This window comes from Ictalurus furcatus, chromosome 4 (genome assembly GCF_023375685.1).
Source record: "Ictalurus furcatus strain D&B chromosome 4, Billie_1.0, whole genome shotgun sequence".
NCBI classification, from domain to species: Eukaryota; Metazoa; Chordata; class Actinopteri; order Siluriformes; family Ictaluridae; genus Ictalurus; species Ictalurus furcatus.
In genome coordinates this window covers 11,744,434-11,767,847 of record NC_071258.1, presented here as the reverse complement: position 1 = coordinate 11,767,847, position 23,414 = coordinate 11,744,434, and the positions used below count along the sequence as shown (strand labels likewise).

Sequence of the window (23,414 nt, the reverse complement as noted above, 5' to 3'; positions counted from 1 at the left end):
AAACTGCTTATGTAAGTCATAAAATAATGAAATTCTTGAAAGTGTATTAGGTTTTTATTTCAGCCTAGTCATGAACTTATAATGTATGTGGTCAGAGCACAGGTGATTGCTTTATGACAAAACAGGAAGTCCGACTTCCCCTAAAATTTCATTAAAATGCGGCAATGAAATGTTGACCAAATTGTCTGTTATTCATCACTCTTGGTGACCTTCAATATTTTAGCTAATCAAATATCTCCCTGCAATATTGCACTGTTTGTTCATTTAATTGCAGACTGTTTTTGGTGCACAGTGCAGTCTGCATGAAAATATCCTTTGAAGCCTCTTAAACAGCTCTGATAGAAACCTAGAAATGCCATGGTTCTATGGGCTCCTATGAGAGATTCAAGCGCGATGTGTTTTAATGGGCACACAGATGAATGCTCATTGGACAATGGGCTTTTAATACATCATTAATACAAAGTTGGGTGGGTGGGTTTTACATCTCGGTGTACACTGGACAGTGCGCTCTTCGTTTGTTTGATTATGCTGATTGAGAGATCTCTTAAAGGGGCAAAACCCTGTAACCTACTGCCACTGAAACAATGATATCTAAAACGTAAATGTATCAGCACCAATTGGAATCACTTGGAACTGCATTAATGGTTAGTTGAGTCTTTCTGAAACAGTTTAACACACAAGTATTTCATATTTTATCTTTGTAATTCGTAAATACTGCAAATAAGTGTAAAGCTCACCAGTTGCCACTGGGGCAGAGATATCTTTCTGTATGTTGATAGAGCTTATAATGCTATTAGTTGCATGTTAATTGTGTTGTTTTTCTTGTTTATTATGTATCTCATGTAATCATATCTACAAAACAGTATGCTTCAGATGGACAGTGACAGCGTTTGGTTGAATCAGTAGTGAAGGAGGATTTGAGTTTGAATATGCTTGTACTTGGTCAGAGTATGGACTACTCAATACAACTGAATATAGATACAGACAACAAACAATTGTTCTTTAAACAAAATGGGTGACACCCCTAAAGATACATTTAAATAAATACATACAAATTGTAATCTAAATTAAATTGTACATGTACTGTAGAATTATGTACTTTCAGTACACACTGTAGAATCCCCATTGCCTTTAGTCAAATATGTGGTTGCGCACACAAAAAAATCCCTTAGTCATCCATCACAATCCAAAGAGCGTTCAAGACAAAAAGAGACAGATGAGTGTTGACCTAACACTGGCAGATACAGGATTTTAAAACTACATTAGCAATTAAAAATATTATTAAGCACAATAAAAAAATTTGTTTCAAATGACTATAAAGCTTAGAAATGCTTTCCAGGCTCTCCGCATAGTGAAGATGGTGGTGAAGGAGACAAGAAAAGAACTTTCCAGAATTGCAGAATTTACTTGATTCCTCCTTCAAGTTTCAAAGTTAACACAAAAAAATAAATGCACGAATTAACTAGGAATATAAAGGAGCCAGGGTTTTCCCCTAGGTTTTCAGAGGGCTTAGGTGCTGTCTCGGCTCCAGGGGATGGTGGTGGTTTGGGGGGGGGATTGAAATTATTCAAAGGAAATTTCAAGTTACATTTTTTTCCACATTCTTTTGGAAAGTATTTGTGAAAGAAAGCTGGCAACACCTATTGTATTTATATTCAAAAGTCTATTTATTTGAGCAAATAACATCACTGACCAATAACTCTCTGAAAGTATTGGAACAGCAAAGTCAATTCTTTTTTTTGCTATACAGTGAAGACATTTGGGTTTGAGATCAAAAGATGAATATGAGACGATATATCAGAATCCCCCCTCCCCCCATTATTGGAGCACGTGACTGATATGTATTTCTTGCTGCCCAGGTGTGCCCTGTTAAATTAATTGTTTTAAAGAATTAATAGCTCTGAATGTCTACTCTTTGTTTGAGCCCCAGGTTTTGCCTTTGAAGACTGCATTTATTGGTAAAAATGGATAAAATCTGCATGAAGACCAAACAACAGTATGTGGGAGAAAAGAGGGAAACTCTCAACTCAAAAGTATTGGGCATAGCCGATACAACAATTTGGAATGTCCTGAAAAAGAAAGAAACCACTGGTGTACTGAGCAACAGACGTGGAACAGATCAGTCAAGGAAAACAACAGCAACTGATGACAGAAACGTTGCTGTGAAAAAAAAAAAAAAAAACAGTCAAAGACATCACCAACATCCTCCACAGGGCAGGGGTGAAGTTATCACAATCCACCATTCGAAGAAGACTTCAAGTACAGAAATATAGAGTCCATACCACAAGATGCAAACCACTCATCAGCAGTAATAATCATAAGAATTTGCAAAGAAATACAGAGATGAGCCAGTAAAGTCCAGTAACCTCTACCAAAGTGATGAAAAGGCCAAAGTGTGGAGAATGAAAGGATCTGCTCATGATCCAAAACATAGAAGCTCATCAGTCAAGTATGGAAGTGTCATGACTTGGGCTTGCATGACTGCTTAGTTGAGGAATGTGTAAAAGACATTAGACGGTAGATGCTTATTAACTTCCTCTTACTTAATTATGATAAGACAGAAGTACTTTTACTTGGACCACGAGTGGCTAGAAATAACCTTTCTGATCACATAGTTACTCTGGATGGTCTCTCTGTTTCATTATGTGCACCAGTTAAAGACCTTCGTGTGATTATTGACTCCAGTCTTTCATTCGAAGCTCATGTAGATAATATTACTAGGATAGCCTTCTTTCATCTCAGAAATATTTCTAAGATAAGAAATATAATGTCACTACATGATGCAGAAATATTAGTTCATGCTTTCGTCACCTCTAGACTAGATTAATGTAATGCCTTACTGTCTGGATGTTCCAGTAGGAGCATAAACAAGTTCCAGTTAGTCCAGAATGCAGCTGCAGGAGTCCTAACTAGAACCAGAAGATACGACCACATCACCCCGATCTTATCCACACTGCATTGGCTCCCAGTGAAATCACGCATTAATTATAAAATACTATTATTGACCTATAAAGCACTAAACGGTCTTGCGCCGCAGTATCTAAGCAAACTTTTAGTTTTCTATGATCCTCCATGGAATAGCCTTCCTATTAGTGTTCGGGACTCAGACACAGTCTCAGTGTTTAAGTCCTGGCTTAAAACGTATTTGTTTACTAAAGCTTACAATGAGTAGACTTTCTTTAACACAAAGCACAGTCTTACTTAACAATCTCTCCCTCGTTCCTTCTGTCGAGACACACATGATTTTATGGAGATGCAAGTGATCCTGATCCTTTCTGCTCTCTGGACCTCCGGATCCGTTCGGATGCCCTACCTCTGGATGGAGCTCTCATCAACTCCAATTCCAGATGGACATTCTCACTGTGGTTGCTGGGACTACAGTTGCTACTTTGGTCCTGGGACTGCAGTCACCACATGCAGTTTTGCACTCGGGTCTCCTTTGAACAGTGGACTATTTCAACAAGCAGACTTCATATAAAACCATATTGAACTTTCCTTTACTTTCACACTGTCCGTTGTTACCCAGATGTGGATGGGTTCCCTTCTGAGTCTGTTTCCTCTCAAGGTTTCTTCCTCTTAACATTTTAGGGAGTTTTTCCTTGCCACCGTCGCTACCGGCTTACTCAATAAGGATAAATTCACACATTTAAAATCTGTATCCCATGTTTATATATTTATGTAAAGCTGCTTTGAGAAAATGACCGTTGTAAAAAGCGCTATACAAATAAAATTTAATTGAATTGAAAAAATTGTCTGCTTCTGGAACAGGCTCACTAATCTTTATTGATGATGTAACTCATGATTGTAGCAGCAGAATGAATTCAGAAGTTTATAGAAACAATCTGTCAGCCAGGTCAGAGAGAAATGCATCCAATCTATTTGGGAGGAACTTCATCATGCAGCAAGACAATGACCCAAAAAGCACCGCCAACACCACAAAGGACTTCATCAGGGGGAAAAGAGGAAGGTTTTAGACTGGCCAAATCAATCACCAGACCTTAACCCACTTGCGCAGCACTTTACCTCCTGAAGAGGAGACTAAAGGGAGACCCCCTCCACCTAACTTGTATGCATAGGAAGAATAAACATGTTGAAATGCATATGTAATTATTTTAAAAATGCAGCCAAAGGACATAAAGAAAAGTAACATCTTTTTTTTTTAAGCAAAAAGATTTTACATAATAATCCTATGGATTAGACCGTGCTTCAAAAACGCCCTGGACTTCTTTTGGGTCACTCTCAACTGCATTTTGTTATAGCGTTTTTTTTTGTTTTGTTTTGTTTTTTTATGTATATGGAAAAACGCTCTGTCCAACAGTTTTAATCAGAAAAAGATGTTACATGTGAACATAACCTAACTTCTTTTAGCTAACCAAACCATGTTAGATATCAACACTTCACTCAAGGTATCTTTATGTAACATCAACTAACTATCTTTGCTGGCTAACGTAACTTAATTCAGTACATGAATATCTTGCGTAAGTTAGCAATTTCATTAGTTGTAAAATGGGCCACATTAGTTATAAATTTTCTCTGTCTGCTATCGCTTTTATTAACATCCACAAGAATTACTGCCTAGTTATACTTCATTTATACTTTGAGGTTAACCTTATCGATGGCTTGCAACATGCTTATCTGGGTTGATGGTTGTGACTACCATCCCAAGTTGATGGTACAGAGAAACTTACCTTTCCGTTTGAGATCATTCCATCTCTGCATTTTTTTTTTGTCAGCGCATAGAACTCTCACCGTTGCTTTTACATTAATTCTGATATGTCGCCTAAATGCCTTTTTACATTCATTCGGCTTAAGGTGCTACGCAAAAACAATCTTTCTTATGTTAGGGAAAACACTGGGAGCTTAACATTTTCTGCATGTAGGAGTGGGCCAAGACTAAAGTCTCCAACCTTTATAGACAGTACAGGCTCTGGACTGTTCTGCACTTCACAGCTATTATTTGAAAGGGTGCCAATAATTTTGAAACAAGTGTTTTACAGATAAATTACATAAAAATGCCATTAAAACATTTTTATGTTTGAAAAGATAGTTAATAGTTTAGTTTTGGCATGCTATGTTTAAGGTGGAAATATCACTTAATGCATGTGTTAATTCATTCAGCTTTGCTTACCACTTATCTGAAGCCTATCCCAGGAAGACTGGACCCAATACAGGAATATACTCTGGATGGGATGCTGCACACACACCTTTACACCTGGGGCAATTTAGAGTAGCCAATCTACCTACTGACATTTTTTTGGTAGGTGGGAGGAAATCAGAGACCTCAGAGGGAACCCATATGGACCTGGGGAGAACACACAAAACTCCACACGTGTTATTCATTATATATATTCTTTTTCTGTGAGATTTGCTAGTAATTCTGAAGTTGACTGTCTGTCATAACTGAACAAGCTTGAGCACAATTACACCTCTTACAGTTTTCTGTAGTTGTTCTTTATTCTTTTATTATTACAAAATGTGACAAAAGCCAAATAGTGTGTGTTAAATTACATGCTTAGCATTTTCTTTTCTGAGTATTATATAAATATTCTATATTTATTTGGGTGCCATGCCTTTGCCTCTGTAACTGCCTCCAGTTTCTCATATCCTCTGAACTCCTAAGTGGTAGTTCTTGTTGTAAGATTCAGACACATTTCATTTTTACTTTCTGGAAAGTTTTTACTTGTGGAAAAATTGTAAACTAGAGGATCTTTTTTCATTCAGATTCCATAGGGGATGCAAACCTTTTCACTGAACTGTAATTATTTATTAGATTAATCTGGCACATTAATTCTCCATGGTCCTCCCACCCAGCTATAGTGACATCTGTGTAGTACAGTTCAGTCAAACTAGTGCCAGTTTGCTAATATGACCGTATTTATTTATTTATCTATTTAACAGAAGCCAATTCGACTGGTGCACAAACAACCCAACAGGAAGTGCTTGTGTCCGCGCTCCAGAGGAACCAGTTGGAACTGAAGCGAATGTTAGATGGCGGAGAGCTGGAGGATGCCCGCTGTTTACTGGAGGAAGTGAGGAGCGAGACACAGTGGTTCTGTGCTCACACTGAGGACCTAACCTGGAGCTTTGTACAGGAATGCCTCCTTCTGCTGCTCTGCTTGTCGCGCCACCTCAGCAGGCTGGTGGAGGCTTTTAACAGAGACTCAAGTCCTGTTGTTCCAAACCCCTGTGCTCCAGAGGCAGCTCCGCCATTACCTCCGGATGTCCTTAGTGTAGCTCAACAGAAGACCTTAGGCACCGTGCTACAGTTTCTTGTCACCCTGGGCCTGTGTCCATACTTGGTACCTGGAGTGGGGGTGAGTCTGGCTCTGCGCTCTGCGTTTGGGGTTGCTGTGGAGGGAGCAGTGCATCGTGATGTGGCCCCACCCTGTGAACGCAGGCTTCTCATAACCACTACCGTTTTTCTTGAGGTGGCTGCACTGTCGTCCCTGGCCACTCTGGTCTTTACTCGCCACCTGGGTGACCTGATGGCAGCACTTTGCCAGTTAGGGTATCAGCCTCATCGGCCTGAAGGAGACAGTGCAGAGATTAATAAGGTAATATTACTTAAAATTGTCATGTGTTAACAGTTTATTTTTAAGATAGATTTTTCCAAGTGTTTATTATTATTGCTGTTCCTGTACAGTTTCACTATTTGCACTTTGTAGAATCTTGTGTACATATGCACTCTACTGTCGGAAATGGGTCATTATGATACTGGAGGCACAATATTTCGTCCCACTGTACATGTGTATGGATGGGATGACCTAATACCTTTTAATACTATAATACATTAAATGAATGATTAGATTATGGCTTTAAACATGCTATCAACAATGGCCATGGACTCTGAAAAGATGAGATACATCTGTGTTGAACTTACAGACTAAGCAAATACTTCTCTGTCCAGACATATTCTATGAAATATTCTGTTTTCATTGTCTTAAATTTTTTAAGACGCCATGTTGTCACTTCAATAATCAGACCAGAGAGTGTCCATCTATGAATATCTGTGAAATCGCTCCTCTTTTGTCATTAAAAGAATGCTTGTCTTGTATTTTGTCTTGGTTAAAGTCCAATACCAAACATCCTTCCGTGTATCGCGTTGTAATTTAAAGTTTTGTGATTGGTTCCACTAGTGTATGGCATTGCACTAGTGTGTGGCATTGCAAGGAGATTTGTCATAGTGTACACAGATTTTTCACATGACAGATAATAATTTCAAAGTCAGAGACTTTGCTGGAGCCCCTTGTTGTAGGTCAAAACTGAACGGCTAACTGCAGTCTGCTCCAGAATTATTGGCACCTTGAGAAATTATGATTATTGCAGAAAATATACATTACAGCATGTGTGCATTGTGCCCTTTGATGGATTGGCATACCAGTCAGAGTGTATTCTAACCTTGCGCCCAATGAGGCCAAATTATCGATCCCCCAAAAATTACTTAAAATAAATGGAAATAAACTGTCACCCTTGAAAAAAGTCTATATATTTTTAAATTTGTCTCAGTCGTCTGAAAATGTATTGTTTCCTTTTTTTTTTTATTGTTTCCCTTTTATTCCTGATTTGTAACTGACTGAATATGAGGTTACACACACAAAGTCCCATTGTTGCAAAATAATCCATTGTTATTCATCACCCTGGGGAAAACCAACAAGTTTTTAAAAAAAAGTCACAGATGGATGCTGATCCACACAAGTCAGTTTGACTGGTTAATGCCATTAAGTATGTAGGGGATTTTACAGTTAAAGGCCAAAGGATCAGATATGATGAATGAAGATTAGGAGTCAAGATATCCGAACCTCTTGTGACAAACCTCCCAACATCCTGTGACAAGAGTGCTGACACACACCCACCCCCACACACACATACAGATACACAGGTTCTTCAAGATTGGATTTGGTCAAGCTCTAGCTCTGACCAGGAAACTTTCCCAGAACAAACTGATTAGATATACTTTCTCTCAGTAAGAAGTTCAGACAATGTTTGTCATTATTCTCTAATGATAGAAGATGAAAAGTAAAGTAAATGCTTTAATTAAGAATAGTCAATAGTAAGCAGAGGCCTGAGTGACTCCCAATGACCTGGGCTGTCATGGTCAGCTAGAAGAGTAAATTTAGTTATTTTTTTTAACAGGTGTTAAGTGCTTTTCTCACATGTAGTAGTAAACCTCATAAGCTTGAAGAAGCCATTCAAATCATTTGATATTTTGAAAGATAAAGGTAGATTAATAACTCATTACAAATCACTCAACGGATATATACTGAAGGGGCCGGGGATTCCAGAATCCACCCTTCAAATACAATCAGAGACATAGTAAGAAAATCTCTTGAAAGGAGGCAAAGATCGCAGTTTGACAATTGCATTGTTTAGCTGATTCTTGGGGTTGTCAACTCAACCTCTGTTAGCATTGGACTTTTTTCCAATAATGTTTTTTTTTTTTTTTCACAGGGCCTCACTGTGGAAGAGCGGAAGATGTGCAAACAAGAACTTCAGAGTCTTCTGGGAAGAGTTTATCAGCCAATTGCTATAAAGGAACTGCTGGTTCTTCAAGGGGGCCCTAAGGTGTGAACTTTGACTGTTTTTCTTTTCTGAACTGAATTTTTCAGTAGTGTACCCTATTCACTGTTTATGCTGGTGTACGGCTCCAGGTGGTTCCAGGCTCCAGGCTGCCTCAGGCTCCCCCCTGGTTGAGGCGTCTTTGTGGTCAGCTGCTCTCTGAGAGGTTGATGCAGCCACACGGGGTCCAAGCGGTGGTCAGAGCTATCTTGGAGGGATCGGGATGTAAGATGTTGTTGTCAAGCTCCTAGAGTTGGTGTTGAGCAGGCTGTAGTGTGTAGTAATAGCACTGATCTTGTTTAGTAGATGTTGGAGTATAAATAAATTCAGAAAATCATTAAAGATCTTTGGTGTCGTTGTGGTGTAGTTAAGGCTGTGATTGATTTGAAATGCTTTTCACACTTTTGTAACAGCCTGTACTTACAGATGGGGAAAAGTGCTCTTTTAAAATTCATTTAAGTAATTCGAAAAAATGTGGGTTTAATATAATATTTGGTTTTACATGTTTATATGATTTGTTGATTTATGTATTGAATTACCTCAAGACTTTTATTCCGTTATTTTGTCCCCTAGGTGGAGACTCAGATTGGAGAAAATGTGATGCTGTAGCCAAGATACTGGTGACTTGCCCCCAACAGTCGCTCTCTGCTGAGAGTTATTACAGTCAAGTGTGCCCACAGGTAAAGATTGGTTTAAAGATTGGTTTTCACTTTACTCAAGTGAAAAATGGCATGGCTTGTCTAAAAACAAGCAGCAGTTAATAAACCTGAATTATACTAGAATAATTGCGTTATAAAGATTAACTATGCATATGTGCGTACACGCTATGCTGCGCACTATGTGAGTGCCATTGTTCACATTCTTTGTATTTAATGTGAATCTGGAAGATTATGAGGTATAAATGCTAGAGTGCAGGTCTGATTAGATAATACAGGTGTATTATACTACAGGTGTTCCTAATAAAGTGTAGGGTAAGTGTATACATACATACATAACTGCAATTCATTAAAAAAAAAAACACACTGTCTTGCATAATTATTCACCAGCTTTGATATCCCCCACATTTTGTAGTGTTAAATCCTGGAACTGAAACTTATTCAATTTTTTTCAATTCAATTACGATACACAAAAGGATTTTAAATAATTAAATTGAATAAATTCATTTGGTGGCCATGTTAGAATGTTTATCATGCTGGTCTTATATATTTGATACCCCTGACCTAGAAGGCTAGTAAGTAGGGACATGCTTTCAGGTATGTATGTATGTATGTAAACAGTATGCATAAAAGTTGTCTAGAATACTACATAAGTGTGTAATTTGAGACACACTTATAGTTTGTTTAGTCTGTTTCTGATGTCATGTCACATGCAGCAATACTACATCCATCATTTACTTTGCTATTGCACCATGTCAATGCAGAAAACATGATGAGCCAAAGAGTCACAAAATACACAACACGGCTATCTTACGTAAAAATTATGTCTTAACTCCCATCTAGGGTCGCACCACTTGTCATACGCACCCATCTTTCAGTAGGAGGTGGGCTGGTTTCAGTGATATATAATTCAGGAGTTAGAAACTCTAATATTTTGGGTTGATATTCTCACCACTTGGAATCGTTTTGCACTTTTATTCTCTAATTATATCACCGTGCTGTGTGTAGGTTCTAGATCTTCTCCATTTCAAGGACAAGATAACAGCACTGCAGTTCCAGCGAGTGGCCACCAGGGTGGCGCTCACCATGGTGGAGGATCAGCCTGAGTTTGCCCAACGCTTCTTACTGTCTCCTCTCCTCTTACCCCTACTGCACTGTGCATCAGTCCCAGGTCTGTGTGTGTGGATGCATGTAAAGACAGCAGTTTTCTTTAAATAGCATGTGACTGATTGAGTATAGATTTCTCTGCTGTTAAAATGTCCAGCAAGACCTGCAGTTATGTTATTGATGGTGCCAGAGAATCAATGTATATGTGTGTTGTAAACCTTCACTCGAGTGTACATTGAATCTTCTCAGTCCTGAATAGAAGCGTCACACTGTTTTTGCCTCTTAATATTTTACATTGGTAATTCTTTTTTCATATTTTAGAGGCGGCATATGTTACAGGAGAGGAGGTAGTACCCGAGTCTGAGCTGACCTCTTGTGTGGAGGATGTGTACAAAGTGAGAAATTTACTACTATTGGGTCATGTTTGCAATATCAGAAATCACAGTACTCTATTAAAATATTTTAATTAGCATCATCAACTTCCAGATGCTTCCTGTAGAGCTGGATGATCAACTACTATTTTAATGATTTTTCTGAAGATTTCATTTGTTTTACTGATTTTACTTCTAGAATGTTAACAATGTAGCTATTACGCTACTATTCACCTCCCTTAGGTGCAGATACATTCTCTGTTTTTCTGTCTCTCTCTGTCTGGCTGTCAAATGTGCACTGAGCTGCTTGCTGCAATTTAGTACATCTGTATATACACTCACTGACCACTGCATTCAATCAGCCAGTCATGTGGCGGCCACACCGCATAAAGTCATGTAGATACATTTCAAGAGCTTTAGTTAATGTTCACATCAAACATCAGAATGGAGAAAAAGTCTCATCAGTGACCGTGGCATGGTTTGGGTACAGACTCAATGAAACTGGATAATTAAAGATTAGAAAAACATCACCTGGTCTTTTCCACTCTTCAGCAGCCCAGTTCCTAACAGCCTGTGCCAACTGAAGCCTCAGATTCTAGTCCTTGGCTGACTTGAGTGGAACCTGATGAGGTCTTCTGCTCGTGTAGAAAATGAGAGAAAATGTAGAAAATTATCATCCGCCTGAAAATGCGGTATGTTGTGCGTTTTTAGATGCTTTTCTGCTCATTACAGTTGTGAAGAATGGTTATTTGAGTTATTGTAGCCTTCCTGTCAGCTCAAACAAGGCTGACCCTTCTCCTGTGACATCTCTCCTCAATAAAGCATTTTTGCCCACAGAATTTCTAGGTCAACTCGGGTGACTATTGTGCAGAAAAATCCCAAAAGATCAGCAATTTACCATTTTAGTACTATCAGCTTGTCTTGCTCAAACAACCATGCCACACTGAAAGTCACTAAGATAAAGTTTTCCCCCTTCTGATGTTTGATGTGAACTTTAACTGAAGTGCTTCACCTGTATCTGCATGATTTTATGCATTGTGCTGCTACGTGATTGGCTGTTTGGATAATTGGATCAGTAGGTGTAAAGATGTTCCTAATAATAATCATTCTCACTGGGGGATTTAACAGAAATACTTATTACAATTTCGAAATGTCACTCATACTTATTTTTCTATAATTTGTCTTATTTGGTTCTATGGATTTTAAAAAAATTGCATTCTGTGGCTTTAGGTTTCATCCTATCTAAGAGCTTTATTTCTTTATAGTACAAGCTTACCTGGGTGTTGCAACTGTGAAATGGACTCTTTTGTAAATTTATAAATTCATACTATTAATAATAACATTTTTCATTTCTAACAGATCTATGTGGTGGGTAACAGCCCATCAGGAATACTGCTAAGTGCTCTGGGGGAAGTAATTCCCACAATCGTCAGCCTGTTTTGTTACACCAAACAAAATGTCTCTCACCTACGGTCAGTAAAAGCCTGAGTTATGATAATATTAAAATATTTGTTAATCCTAAGTGCCCTAATGTTATGTTCAACAGCACCCCCTGTCAGGAAATCTTGCAGTGGTACCTGTCTCATGTGGAGCAGTCATCAGTACTTTTACTGCTCAAACACCTGTGTGTCATGCAGGGGAGTGGAAATGGCGGTGGGGGTGGTGTTGCATCTGGATACCATTTCTCACCTGGCAGTGAAGGAGGCGTCAGACTCACCCGAAAAGACCCAGTCAGGTGACCGAGATGCAGCATTATGATGTGATATCATGTCACTGAAGTAGATTTTCCAAAATATCGAATCATTTGGTCTGTCTTATGTACGCAGTGATGAGGATGATGCTCTGTATGAGAAAGTGTCAGGGGATCAGTGGAAAGTGGAGTGTGTTATACAGATCTTGGCTGAGATGAAGGACACCGACCTGCCTGGAGAATTCTTCCTTTCCCTCCTGCAGGTATGTTTTGAAAGGAGTGGCATTAACAGTGGTATAAATCACATCACATATTTTTATTTATCTTCATATTTTACAAACTACACTCTTTTAAATTAAGCAGTAAATAACTTCCCTGAGCACATCTTCATCTTTTTGTTGTAAATAGACTCAGGTATGTAAGAAGGTATTTTCTTTTCATATTCAGTCCCTCCAGGATTTTGCGATCGCAGAAATTAACGCAAAATCAATGAAACTCTGCAGTATTCGGAGGAAGATTTTCCACATAGTTGGGCCAAGACGCGTCATGTGACGTCATCACAACACGCATTCAGCCAAAGCCCTCTTCGATTGATGTGTGTCGAATACAGCTAAAAGGTCTCATTTGGCAACAAACATCACTGTGAAAGTCTGTGCAAAACAATTTCGTGCAATTGCAATTTTGCCAATTCAAGTAGTTTTCTGCAAAAAAAAAAGCACAAAAAACTGTTTTATATTTGTACATTGTAGGCAGTTATGATTAGTGGGTGGATAATATTAATACAACCTACCAGTTCAGTATGAAGGATGTCAGTTGTTACAGGTATATCGAGGGCAAACACAAATACACACCACTGAAGTAGGACTGGTTTTATCCTGTAGGTACTCTGTTTGAATTTGAAGACAGAAATAGTGCAAAAATAAACAAGCCAGGTTTTTTTTTCTCCCCCATGTAGGATCTGACAGACTTAGCAGCAGAGCAGCAGGAGCCCGAAAAGGGAGTAGACACATCTTCCATGACGTTGCTGGAGTTGGAGAAACACCTCACAGGGTGTGTGAGTGGCTATGGTCAAAGGCTGGCTCTCCTACAGACTCTGGCTGTTATGTGTGAGATTCTGCCACACACACAGCTACTGCGTAAGGCCACCCAGGTGTGTGACTGGTTTTGTGCTTGGTGATTTATGCTTCAGAGTTAGATGAAACCGTTTAGGCCATATTGAGCTTCATAATATAATTCTGGATAGACCACAAGTGCCCAAATTAGATCAGAAGTCCATACCTAACGTTTGGTAATTCCTTACCTAATTTGGTGTTAGCAGCTTTGTTTGCTCTGTTTTTGTTGGCCATTTAAGCTTCTTTTTGTAGAACAGTCATCTGTCCTTGTGTGACTGTATCTGTATTTGTGGCAAGGTTCTACTGGGAGTGACGCATGATGCATTTTAATCTTAAAAACAGCACACAGAATTTATTGGTCTTTGCCAATATCTCTATATCACTATTTTTCTTGGGGAAAAAAGTGTCCTGTACATTTTGTGGTTGCCAAGAGCCATGCAGCCACCCAGGCAATTTTCATCTCAATATATGAGTATGTGTCTAATAATGTTAAACATACTTTCTCATTGTATCCCTCATTCTTTCTGTCTAGGTTGTGAGCTTCATAGAGGCCATGCTACAGAGGGCATGTGTGGGTCTAGAACATGGCTCAGAGAGCTCAGTTGAGAGTCAGACTCTGAGTATGGGAATGGGGTTGGTGGCCACTCTGCTGTCTGGAGCTGCGCAGGTATAGTACATTCACCTTCAACCCTGCTGCATTTACCCCCTCAGAATGGTGTGTTTAGGCAGGTATGAACACAAAAGTGAATTTCATGACTGGATCAAAACAACCAACCATCAAATCTACGAGAAAGAGATGGCCTCTGCAGTGCAGCTCGATTTCAGTGATAACAAAACGTATCCTTAAATCGTTTCAGCTGCAGCAAGTGATACAAAGTTGCAGGCACAGCTGTGAAGCTGAAGATGTATTATGGCCACCTGCGCAGAAGAACACAAAATAGAAATGTTACTTAGAGTGCATGAAAATACATTTCCTATCGTTCACAGGTGTTTGGAGAGGATCAGGCCTGAAGTTGATTTATTTCATATTTTTTTTCTTTGTTTTATATTTTCTGATTTTTAATTTAAGCAGCTCTTGGTGTTATATGATTATTTGCCTTAAAAACATATGCTTGGTTACATGTTTACTTTTACATTGAGTCTTCCAGTTCCTATAGGCGTCTTATTTCTTAATTAATTAATTAATTTATTTATTTTTAAACACACTGTTTAGTTGATTATGGGCTCACGTTTGGCTCAACAGAAAAAAATCTTTTGCCAGATCTTTGGGCAGTCACAAGTTTGAATCCCACCAATACCATACCCAGAGTGTATTTGCAGGCAACACCATTTTATCACTATCATTATTTTTCCTGCTTCTACCCAGGATTGAGAGTTAAACATGCAAAAAACTAGTGCCTACCCAGCAAACAATTCGACGCCGAATAGTCGGCGAAAAGTCGCAAAGATCATGGTTGATATGACGTATAATCAAGCCGCTTTCAAGCCGTAAAACGGGGACACTTTTATATGCATTTTATCGTTGAAACCATGCCTAGAGTATAATCTACTTAACAATCCATTCATATATAACACAAACATACCAGTTCAAGATACAGCCTATATGTACAATGAAATCCAACATGGTTTAGGGACGATATCTGCGCATGCGCGTGCTTAGCTTCGTATGTTATGCAAGAGATTTCGTATTCCCGTAATTGGAGAATACGCTATCAAAAAATTTCATTAAAATAAATCTTAGTGAACAATCACATCTAGATATATTTCTTTGAAATTACACAGCAGTAACTACATTAATCATTTTTTTTTCGCTTAATTTCCAAGTAATATAGCGTTTCAAGAATGTTAAAATTGTTCAAGCTTCTTTTCTACGTATATTTGACGTCAATTATTTTTTTAAGCCTCTTTTCGACTAACTGTAGCTTTCATTTCAATGGCGGGGGTTCGCTTGACTTCGTCGAAAGCACGTTTTGTTTGCTGGGTAGAGCGACTAGTGTCATAGAAAATACATAAAGATGCTACCCTGTACCCACTGTTCATACAAACCTCCTTCTAATTCCTTCTCTTCCTTTTGGTGCTCACCGCCAATGTCATATTCACCTCAGTTTACTTGCTGTCTTTGCACCAATTGTTTTTCTTTACTCTGCTCTAGCAGATAAGCCAGTGCCCACAGTCAAAAAAATAATAATTTCACATTCCTTCCTTGCAATACAATACAATCCAGACAGTTGAGGTCAGAGAGGATAAGGCCTACCACTAAAACCTGGTAAAGACTAAAATTAATTGGCCTGTTTACCAGAATACGATTCACTGATTGGGCCAAATCAAATCTTCACTTTTTGGTTTGCTTTATAGAAAGGTTAATAAAAAGAAGGATTTGATGTCAAATATCATACCTGTAATTGTTCAGATTTACAATGGGTGCTCGTATTGTCACGTTTAAGTGCATCAGTAATCCAGAGAGAAATTGATTTTTGTTCTTCATGTACGTTTCATTGAACATGAATTGAATCTGACCTCTGAAAAATCAGTAGGCATTAAGCTGTTTTTTGACAACACAACAGTTCTTTTCCCCTTGATTACATAACTGGTATAATGCAAAAGCATAGTGCAATATGCCAACATTTTAATGTCATGTTAATACGCTCAGTGTTTGTCCATATTAGTAAGTTCAGTCACTACGAGTGTCTGTTTGTGTATGTATTTATTACACTCCTCACGACGACTCCACTTACAGTGCATCCGGAAAGTATTCACAGTGCTTCACTTTTTCCACATTTTGTTATGCCTTATTCCAAGCCTTATTCCAAAATGGATTAAATTCATTCTTTTCCTCAAAATTCTACAAACAATACCCTATAATGACAATGTGAAAGAAGTTTGTTTGAAATCTTTGCAAATTTATTAAAAATAAAAAACAAAAAAAGCACATGTACATAAGTATTTACAGCCTTTGCTCAATACTTTGTTGAAGCACCTTTGCCACCAATTACAGCCTCAAGTGTTTTTGAGTATGATGCTACAAGCTTGGCACACCTATTTTTGGGCAGTTTCTCCCATTCTTCTTTGCAGGACCTCTCAAGCTCCATCAGGTTGGATGGGGAGCGTCGGTGCACAGCCATTTTCAGATCTCTCCAGAGATGTTCAATCAGGTTCAAGTTTGGGCTCTGGCTGGGCCACTCAACGACATTCAGAGTTTTCCTGTAGCCACTCCTTTGTTATCTTGGCTGTGTGCTTAGGGTCGTTGTCCTGTTGAAAGATGAACCTTCTCCCCAGTCTGAGGTCCAGAGTGCTCTGGAGCAGGTTTTCATCAAGGATCTCTCTGTACATTGCTGAATTCATCTTTCCCTCGATCCTGACTAGTCTCCCAGTTCCTGCCGCTGAAAAACATCCCCACAACATGATGCTGCCACCACCATGCTTCACTGTAGGGTTGGTATTGGCCTGGTGATGACTGGTGCCTGGTTTCCTCCAGACATGATGCTTGCCATTCAGGCCAAAGAGTTCAATCCTTGTCTTGGTCTTGGTCTGAGAGTCCTTCAGGTGATTTTTTGCAAACTCCAGGCAGGCTGTCATGTGCCTTTTACTGAGGAGTGGCTTCTGTCTGGCCACTCTACCATACAGGCCTGATTGGTGGAATGCTGCAGAGATGGTTGTTCTTCTGGAAGGTTCTCCTCTCTCCACTGAGACACGCTGGAGCTCTGTCAGAGTGACCATCGAGTTTTTGGTCACCTCCCTAACTAAGGCCCTTCTCCCCCGATCGCTCAGTAAGGCCGGGCGGCCAGCTCTAGGAAGAGTCCTGGTGGTTCCAAACTTCCATTCACGGATGATGGAGGCCACTGTGCTTCATTGGGACCTTCAATGCTGCAGAAATGTTTCTGTACCCTTCCCCAGATCTGTGCCTCGATACAATCCTGTCACGAAGGTCTACAGCCAATTCCTTGGACTTCATGGCTTGGTTTGTGCTCTGACATGCATTGTTAACTGTGGGACCTTTATATAGACAGGTCTGTGCCTTTCAAAATCATGTCCAATCAACTGAATTTAACACAGGTGGACTCCAATCAAGTTGTAGAAACATCTCAAGGATGATCAGTGGAAACAGGATGCACCTGAGCTCAATTTTGAGTGTCATAGCAAAGGCTGTGAATACTTATGTACATGTGCTTTTTTGTTTTTTATTTTTAATAAATTTGCAAAGATTTCAAACAAGCTTCTTTCACGTTGTGATTATGGGGTATTGTTTGTAGAATTTTGAGGAAAATAATGAATTTAATCCATTTTGGAATAAGGCTGTAACATAACAAAATGTGGAAAAAGTGAAGCGCTTAATACTTTCCGGATGCACTGTTTGTTGTCGTGTCTCACCTGTGAATGAAATACTTTTGTTAGTATGCCTCAAGAGCAAATGTTTTTCGTATGGCTTATTTAAATTTGTGCAGTGTGAAAACAAATCGGACGAATTAAATACAAACCAAAAACTCAATAAATTTTACTCAAACAGTCTAACAGATGAGAAAGTGCCCTTAAACTTAACAGCACCTTAGAGTAGGGCACTTGCTCTTAACATTTATCCATGTATAAAATTGTTTCCTAGGTAAAGGGTTGTGTTTCTTTTCAGCTGAGTCCAGAGGACTACTCCTCCATGGCTAGGCTGCTGGATCCTTTGGAACAGATTTCACAGCAGCACCCAGAGCCGGTGATCCAAGAACTGGCATCAGATCTGCGGGCTACCATAGCTACACGAGGGGCTTATCAGTCAGACTCTGTGAATAATGCTGCCCAATGCTACAGCCATAGTGGTTATGCTAAAACAAAGAATCAGGTACCAAGCCAGAACAAAGGAAATCCTGTCAAACCTAGTGAAACCTCAGAGAGCCCAAAAGCTGTTCGTCAAAACATTGAGAAGCTGCATGTCAGTCAACAGTCATCTAAAGTTACATCTACCTGCTGTTCAGGGAACGCACAGTCCACTGCCTCAGTTCCTTCACATTCCCAAAATACAGCACATCTTGGCACAGCTAGCACATCTGCACAAGTAAGGGAGCAGGCCCAGAGTTTTCAGCATAGAGATGAAAGAAATGGAAAATCATTTAGACCGAAGCCTGCTGCCAGCACACACACGTCTGCTTCCACTTCTCCCACTGCTCCCACTCCAAAGAAGGTCTTCTCTGAGTGGCTGCTGGAGGCCTGTGACCCCAATGTGCCCACCCGGGCCATCGCATTGCGGGCACTCACCCAGTGTGTAAAAGCGGGAAACAAAGAGGCACTAGAGGCCCGCGACAAGCTTCTGATGGTGAGTCTGAGTTTTGAAAGAAAACAGATGAGTGTGTTTGCATGTCAGAGTCTGTGAATGCTTGGCCTAATAGGTCTATTGTAGTCTATAGTACATTGCAAATATTCTTTGAAAAAAAGGTGTTCCTCAAGGGTTCTTTGATTGGTAGCAGTTATCGCTCTCAAATGGGTTCTGCTTAGAACCTGTGGCTCAGGTGGTGGAGCGGGTTGTCCACTAATTATAGGGTTGGTGGTTTGATTGCAGGCCCATATGACTCCACATGCCGAAGTGTTCTTGGGCAAGACACTGAACTCCAAGTTGCTCCCGATGTCAAGCTAGCACCTTGCATGGCAGCTCTGCTACCATTTGTGTGTGTGTGAATGGGTGAATGAGAAGCAGTATAAAGCATTTTGCAGAAGGTTAAAAAAAATGCAATATAAGTGTAGACTGTTTACCATTTGTCATTTAACGTTTGCTGAAAGGTAGAAAAACTGAATTCCTTCACAGTGCTTGATGGATGGATTTTTGCAACAGGTGTAGGTTCTTGGATTCAGTAATTAATACCATATTAATACAATTTTCCTTTTGATTGATTTTGACCTGGGTTTTGTGTAGTGTAATAGACACTGGTTGACTGGTTGGTCCTTTTAAAAGGGGCACACCATTTCACCTCCTTTTGCTGTTGGTTGGGTGATAAAGGGAAAGATGCATTACAAATGTTTTATGAATGAGTGGAGATCTTTGGTATGAAATACTCTAAAGCCAGGCTAGGGTCCACTGGACATTGCTTGCGATCCTGTAACTAATCTAATATTCTGTGTGATGGGATTCCTTGCTGTGGGTACTCCATAGAGGTGTGCTTCAGGACCCAACAATTTCTTTTTAGTTTCATGTGAACGGGAGCAGGCAGACAGATAAAGAACTCATGGGATAAAGAAAGACCATGTTTGTTAACATGGAAGTGTATCAGACTGCCATAAAAGCGCTGCACAGGTTTACTGAGTTCCTATATTAATCTTCAGTAAATTCTTTGGTCAGCAGTGGCATAGCCTGGAATTCATTTCAGGGGGTCATGAGGAAATTAATAAAATCACAGAGTGATCTGTACAATTATATTGAAAAGTTTGACATGCTCGTGCATTCTGAATGGATGCCAGAAGTAGTAGGAGTGGTGATCATCAACCAGTCATCCCATATTAATAATTTTGTCATGAAATCCCTTTATGACAGTTCCAATGAAAATGTTTAAAATGAGATGCTAGTTATATTCGAGAAATAACATTGTATCTTATAAAACCAGATTTACCCTTGTTTTTCTTCCTGTACTTCCTGTCACCTTAGTATCCCTGAGCTAAGATTTCAAATAGAAACGGGGAAGAAGCTTGATCCTGATTGGTTAAATTTGTTTCTCATCGTAGCAGATGGTAGCCAGTAAAATGTAATTAATCAAATGAAAGGATGCCTGACATTTGAGGCGTTTAAATATGGATTCATAATGATGACCTTTTATGAACATCAGTATAGCATAATAACTGTGCAAAACATGTTATTTGACACACATATAGTCAACTGGATTGAATGTTATTGTTTTAACCACCCACACATAAGCTTTTAGAGCTTTCAGAATATTTCAAGGGGGTTCAAACCCAAAAACCACCCCCTACTCCACTGCCAGTCAGGGTCATTCTGGTTACTTTTTATTTAGATTTTGGAGAAATAGAACCAGCTGAGTTCATTATAAAATATCAGTGGTGGATACAAATATAATAAATACAGGAGTAGGTGGGATTGATCAGAATTGTTTTTCGGAGCAGGTGTGGGATAAACAAAGTCCTGTGCACATCTAATTCACACACTCTGACACTGAATGGAGTGTTTACTGTTACTGTATAAATCCTGTCTTTTTACTGAAGCTGTAATTTTGTCAATATGGTAGTACACATATGTGTCGGTGCATGAGTATAATGGTTTTAAATGGTAAAGAGTGGAATGCTGTATAATAAATTCAAGGTTGGTATAAAATGATCAAACATATAATAGTTGCTATCTGTATTTGGAATTTATATTGGTTGCAAAAGAGTACATTAGTGCATTAGTTTTCTAATCTTCAGTAACCTCAAGCCATAAAAAAGCAATTAAAGCCAGTTTTGTGGATTTCATTTGTGTTCATTATTTCGTTTACCTTAAGTATGTACTGAGAATTGAGCTAGTGCCGTGCTCAACTGTTGTAAGGATAAACAAACAAGTTATTACTTTGAGTTAATTTTTGTCACAGTGTTTAATGAAGCTTTATCTGTATTTTCTAGATATTTTTGGAGAACCTGGAGCATGAAGACTCATTTGTGTACCTTTCTGCCATTCAAGGTATGGGGGTCTGATGTTAAGTGAAAAATGCTTGGGGTAATTGGGCCACATCATAATGTACAATATTTAGTAAAATTGTGAGTGTCAGTTATAAATTCTTTATTATATTGAATTAATGTCAGGTTTTACCACACTAGCATGAAACATCAGTAAACAATAGCCTTGGTACCAGACTCACACCAAAGTTGTCTTAAGATCTAAATGAATCCATATGGATTTTCTTACTACTTTATTCAGCAGAGGCTTACGTGGATTAATCAGTCATACCTGAGATGTAGTCAGAAACTATAGGATGTATTTGGTAATGCATCATACCATCATTATACCACTATTACCTCTGACCTGTAAATCGTACTGAGACAAATAAGAGAACAAATTTTAAGAAGAGTACTTTTACGTTCCCTTTTTTAAAAAAAAACAAACACTTTTACAAGACATATTAGCCATAGTATTGTAACTTTAGGTTGCTGCTTTGGTGAGGTTTTTTTTTAAGCTGATCAGCCAAACTTGAGCACACTTTGCTATTTATGCATTATTAATGTAGATACCAACCTCAACTGTACTTGAGAGGACATTGGGGACCACATTTTTTTAACCTCAGCTGAAGAAAAGCTTCTGTATGCTCATAGCTGAGAGCTCTGTTTTACACATTTCAGCATTTCTTATATAAAAAAAGATACTTCTTTTCTCTGCTGCCCTACAAAAAGCAAACCACAGCACATACACTAACAGAGAAATGGCTCCCACTTTTGTTTGTGTCCAGATAGATAATGGGAATTGCCCTTATATAATACAATATATATTTATGGAGACGTTATTATACCTATGACAATGATGTGATCTGTGGCCCAACAGGCTATAATTATAGTTTTACTGCCACCATTCAGCTGGATTTTCTTTATTGATTTACAATATGAAGAATATTGTTTTACTTTATTATATTTTGTTTACTTGCTTTAGAAATCATACTTGTCCCATAATTTGTGTTTTTTTATACAAAACCAGTGCTAACTATAATGGCTTTTTTACTTTTTTACTGCTGAACATGTGTCGAAAGCACTGTGGATAAATTGTGAAGAGTGTGAACTTGAAGAGCTTAGCAAACACTATTAATGCCATCAACTAGATAGTTAACATAAGCTAACCTGACAGAATTTCTTAGTTTTTAATCCATGTAAATAAATGTATTCCTAATCTTTGATGTGAATGCTAGCTAACATGAGCCTACCTGACAGTTTGAAAGCAAATTTTTCATCTATAAAAATAAATATTCATAATCTGCAGAAGCCCTGAACCAGATGTTGTGAAAAAAAGTCATTATTTTGAAATATTATTGTGTGTGTGTGTGTGTGTGTGTGTGTGTAGGCCTGGTCCTGTTGGCTGATTCATTTCCTGACCAGATCCTGCAGCGGCTGTTGGCCGAGTATCAGGCAGCTCCAAGTGGTGCGGCTTCCTCCAGCAGGGGGCGATGTCTGGAGACACGCCTCAAGGTGGGGGAGGCTTTGATGAGAGCCAGTAGAGCCATGGGTGGGTAATTTGTAATCTATTGTTTGTGTGTCTTTCTCATATATGAGCTTAATATTTCATATCCTCTCTGCCTTTCTCTTTTTACAGCAGAGTTGATCAGACACGTTAATATGAATCTTTAATTCTGAGCTGAAGTGTATTTTCTTAAGTCCCCTTACCCTTCTTCTGGTTTGTGCCAGATTTTGGGTAGTGCAGTGTTCCTGGCAGGAGCATGGGGTTATTCTTTGTGTCTGTGTTATTCAGCCTGGGCCTGGGTGTCTGAGTTTGGCACTGTTCCTCACATCTAACAGAACCTACTCTCAAAGGGTCCAACAGCTGCTTCGCTCCGTCTCCAAAAACACACATTGTGACTGCCCCCGTCAGCTCCCTTGCACTGCACCAGCAACCCAAAATTGTCTCACTCTCTCCATGCCACTCTTAAGCTCTGTTTTTTCTGGCATTATATAACTAAATAGTAAAAATTGTCTAAGTTTAAGGTTTCTGTCCTAGTTTATATTAACATAAGGAGTATGGTTGATGAATATTAAAGCCTGAAGATGCTGTTTGAGTCCTTTTCAATCTTGTGTCTTGAACTTACTTTGGTTAATTAATAGGCTCAAACAGATGCTCATGCTAACTTTCTTAATATTTTAAACACATGCATCAGATAAGGTCCTTTTCACATGACTGTTTCTGAAGGCTATATTCTCTTTTGTCTAGAGGCTCAGTCCCACTGGACCCACATGCCAAGTATTGAACACTGAATTACGACTGGCT

At 39.0% G+C, this 23,414-nt stretch overlaps 1 protein-coding gene across 1 annotated transcript in view; it reads left to right on the top strand.

The window, feature by feature from the left end:
* The window catches only part of tango6 (transport and golgi organization 6 homolog (Drosophila)), a 35,134-nt gene that overhangs the window by 1,369 nt on the left and 10,351 nt on the right, over positions 1 to 23,414 (top strand). The window contains exons 2-15 of the mRNA XM_053622973.1: positions 5,899 to 6,554; positions 8,449 to 8,562; positions 8,649 to 8,781; positions 9,130 to 9,236; positions 10,221 to 10,383; positions 10,641 to 10,714; positions 12,050 to 12,162; positions 12,237 to 12,425; positions 12,517 to 12,643; positions 13,336 to 13,530; positions 14,025 to 14,159; positions 18,114 to 18,788; positions 21,074 to 21,131; positions 22,497 to 22,658. Coding sequence (XP_053478948.1) covers positions 5,899 to 6,554; positions 8,449 to 8,562; positions 8,649 to 8,781; positions 9,130 to 9,236; positions 10,221 to 10,383; positions 10,641 to 10,714; positions 12,050 to 12,162; positions 12,237 to 12,425; positions 12,517 to 12,643; positions 13,336 to 13,530; positions 14,025 to 14,159; positions 18,114 to 18,788; positions 21,074 to 21,131; positions 22,497 to 22,658 — 2,901 coding nt within the window. The remainder of the gene's footprint in view (positions 1 to 5,898; positions 6,555 to 8,448; positions 8,563 to 8,648; positions 8,782 to 9,129; positions 9,237 to 10,220; positions 10,384 to 10,640; positions 10,715 to 12,049; positions 12,163 to 12,236; positions 12,426 to 12,516; positions 12,644 to 13,335; positions 13,531 to 14,024; positions 14,160 to 18,113; positions 18,789 to 21,073; positions 21,132 to 22,496; positions 22,659 to 23,414) is intronic.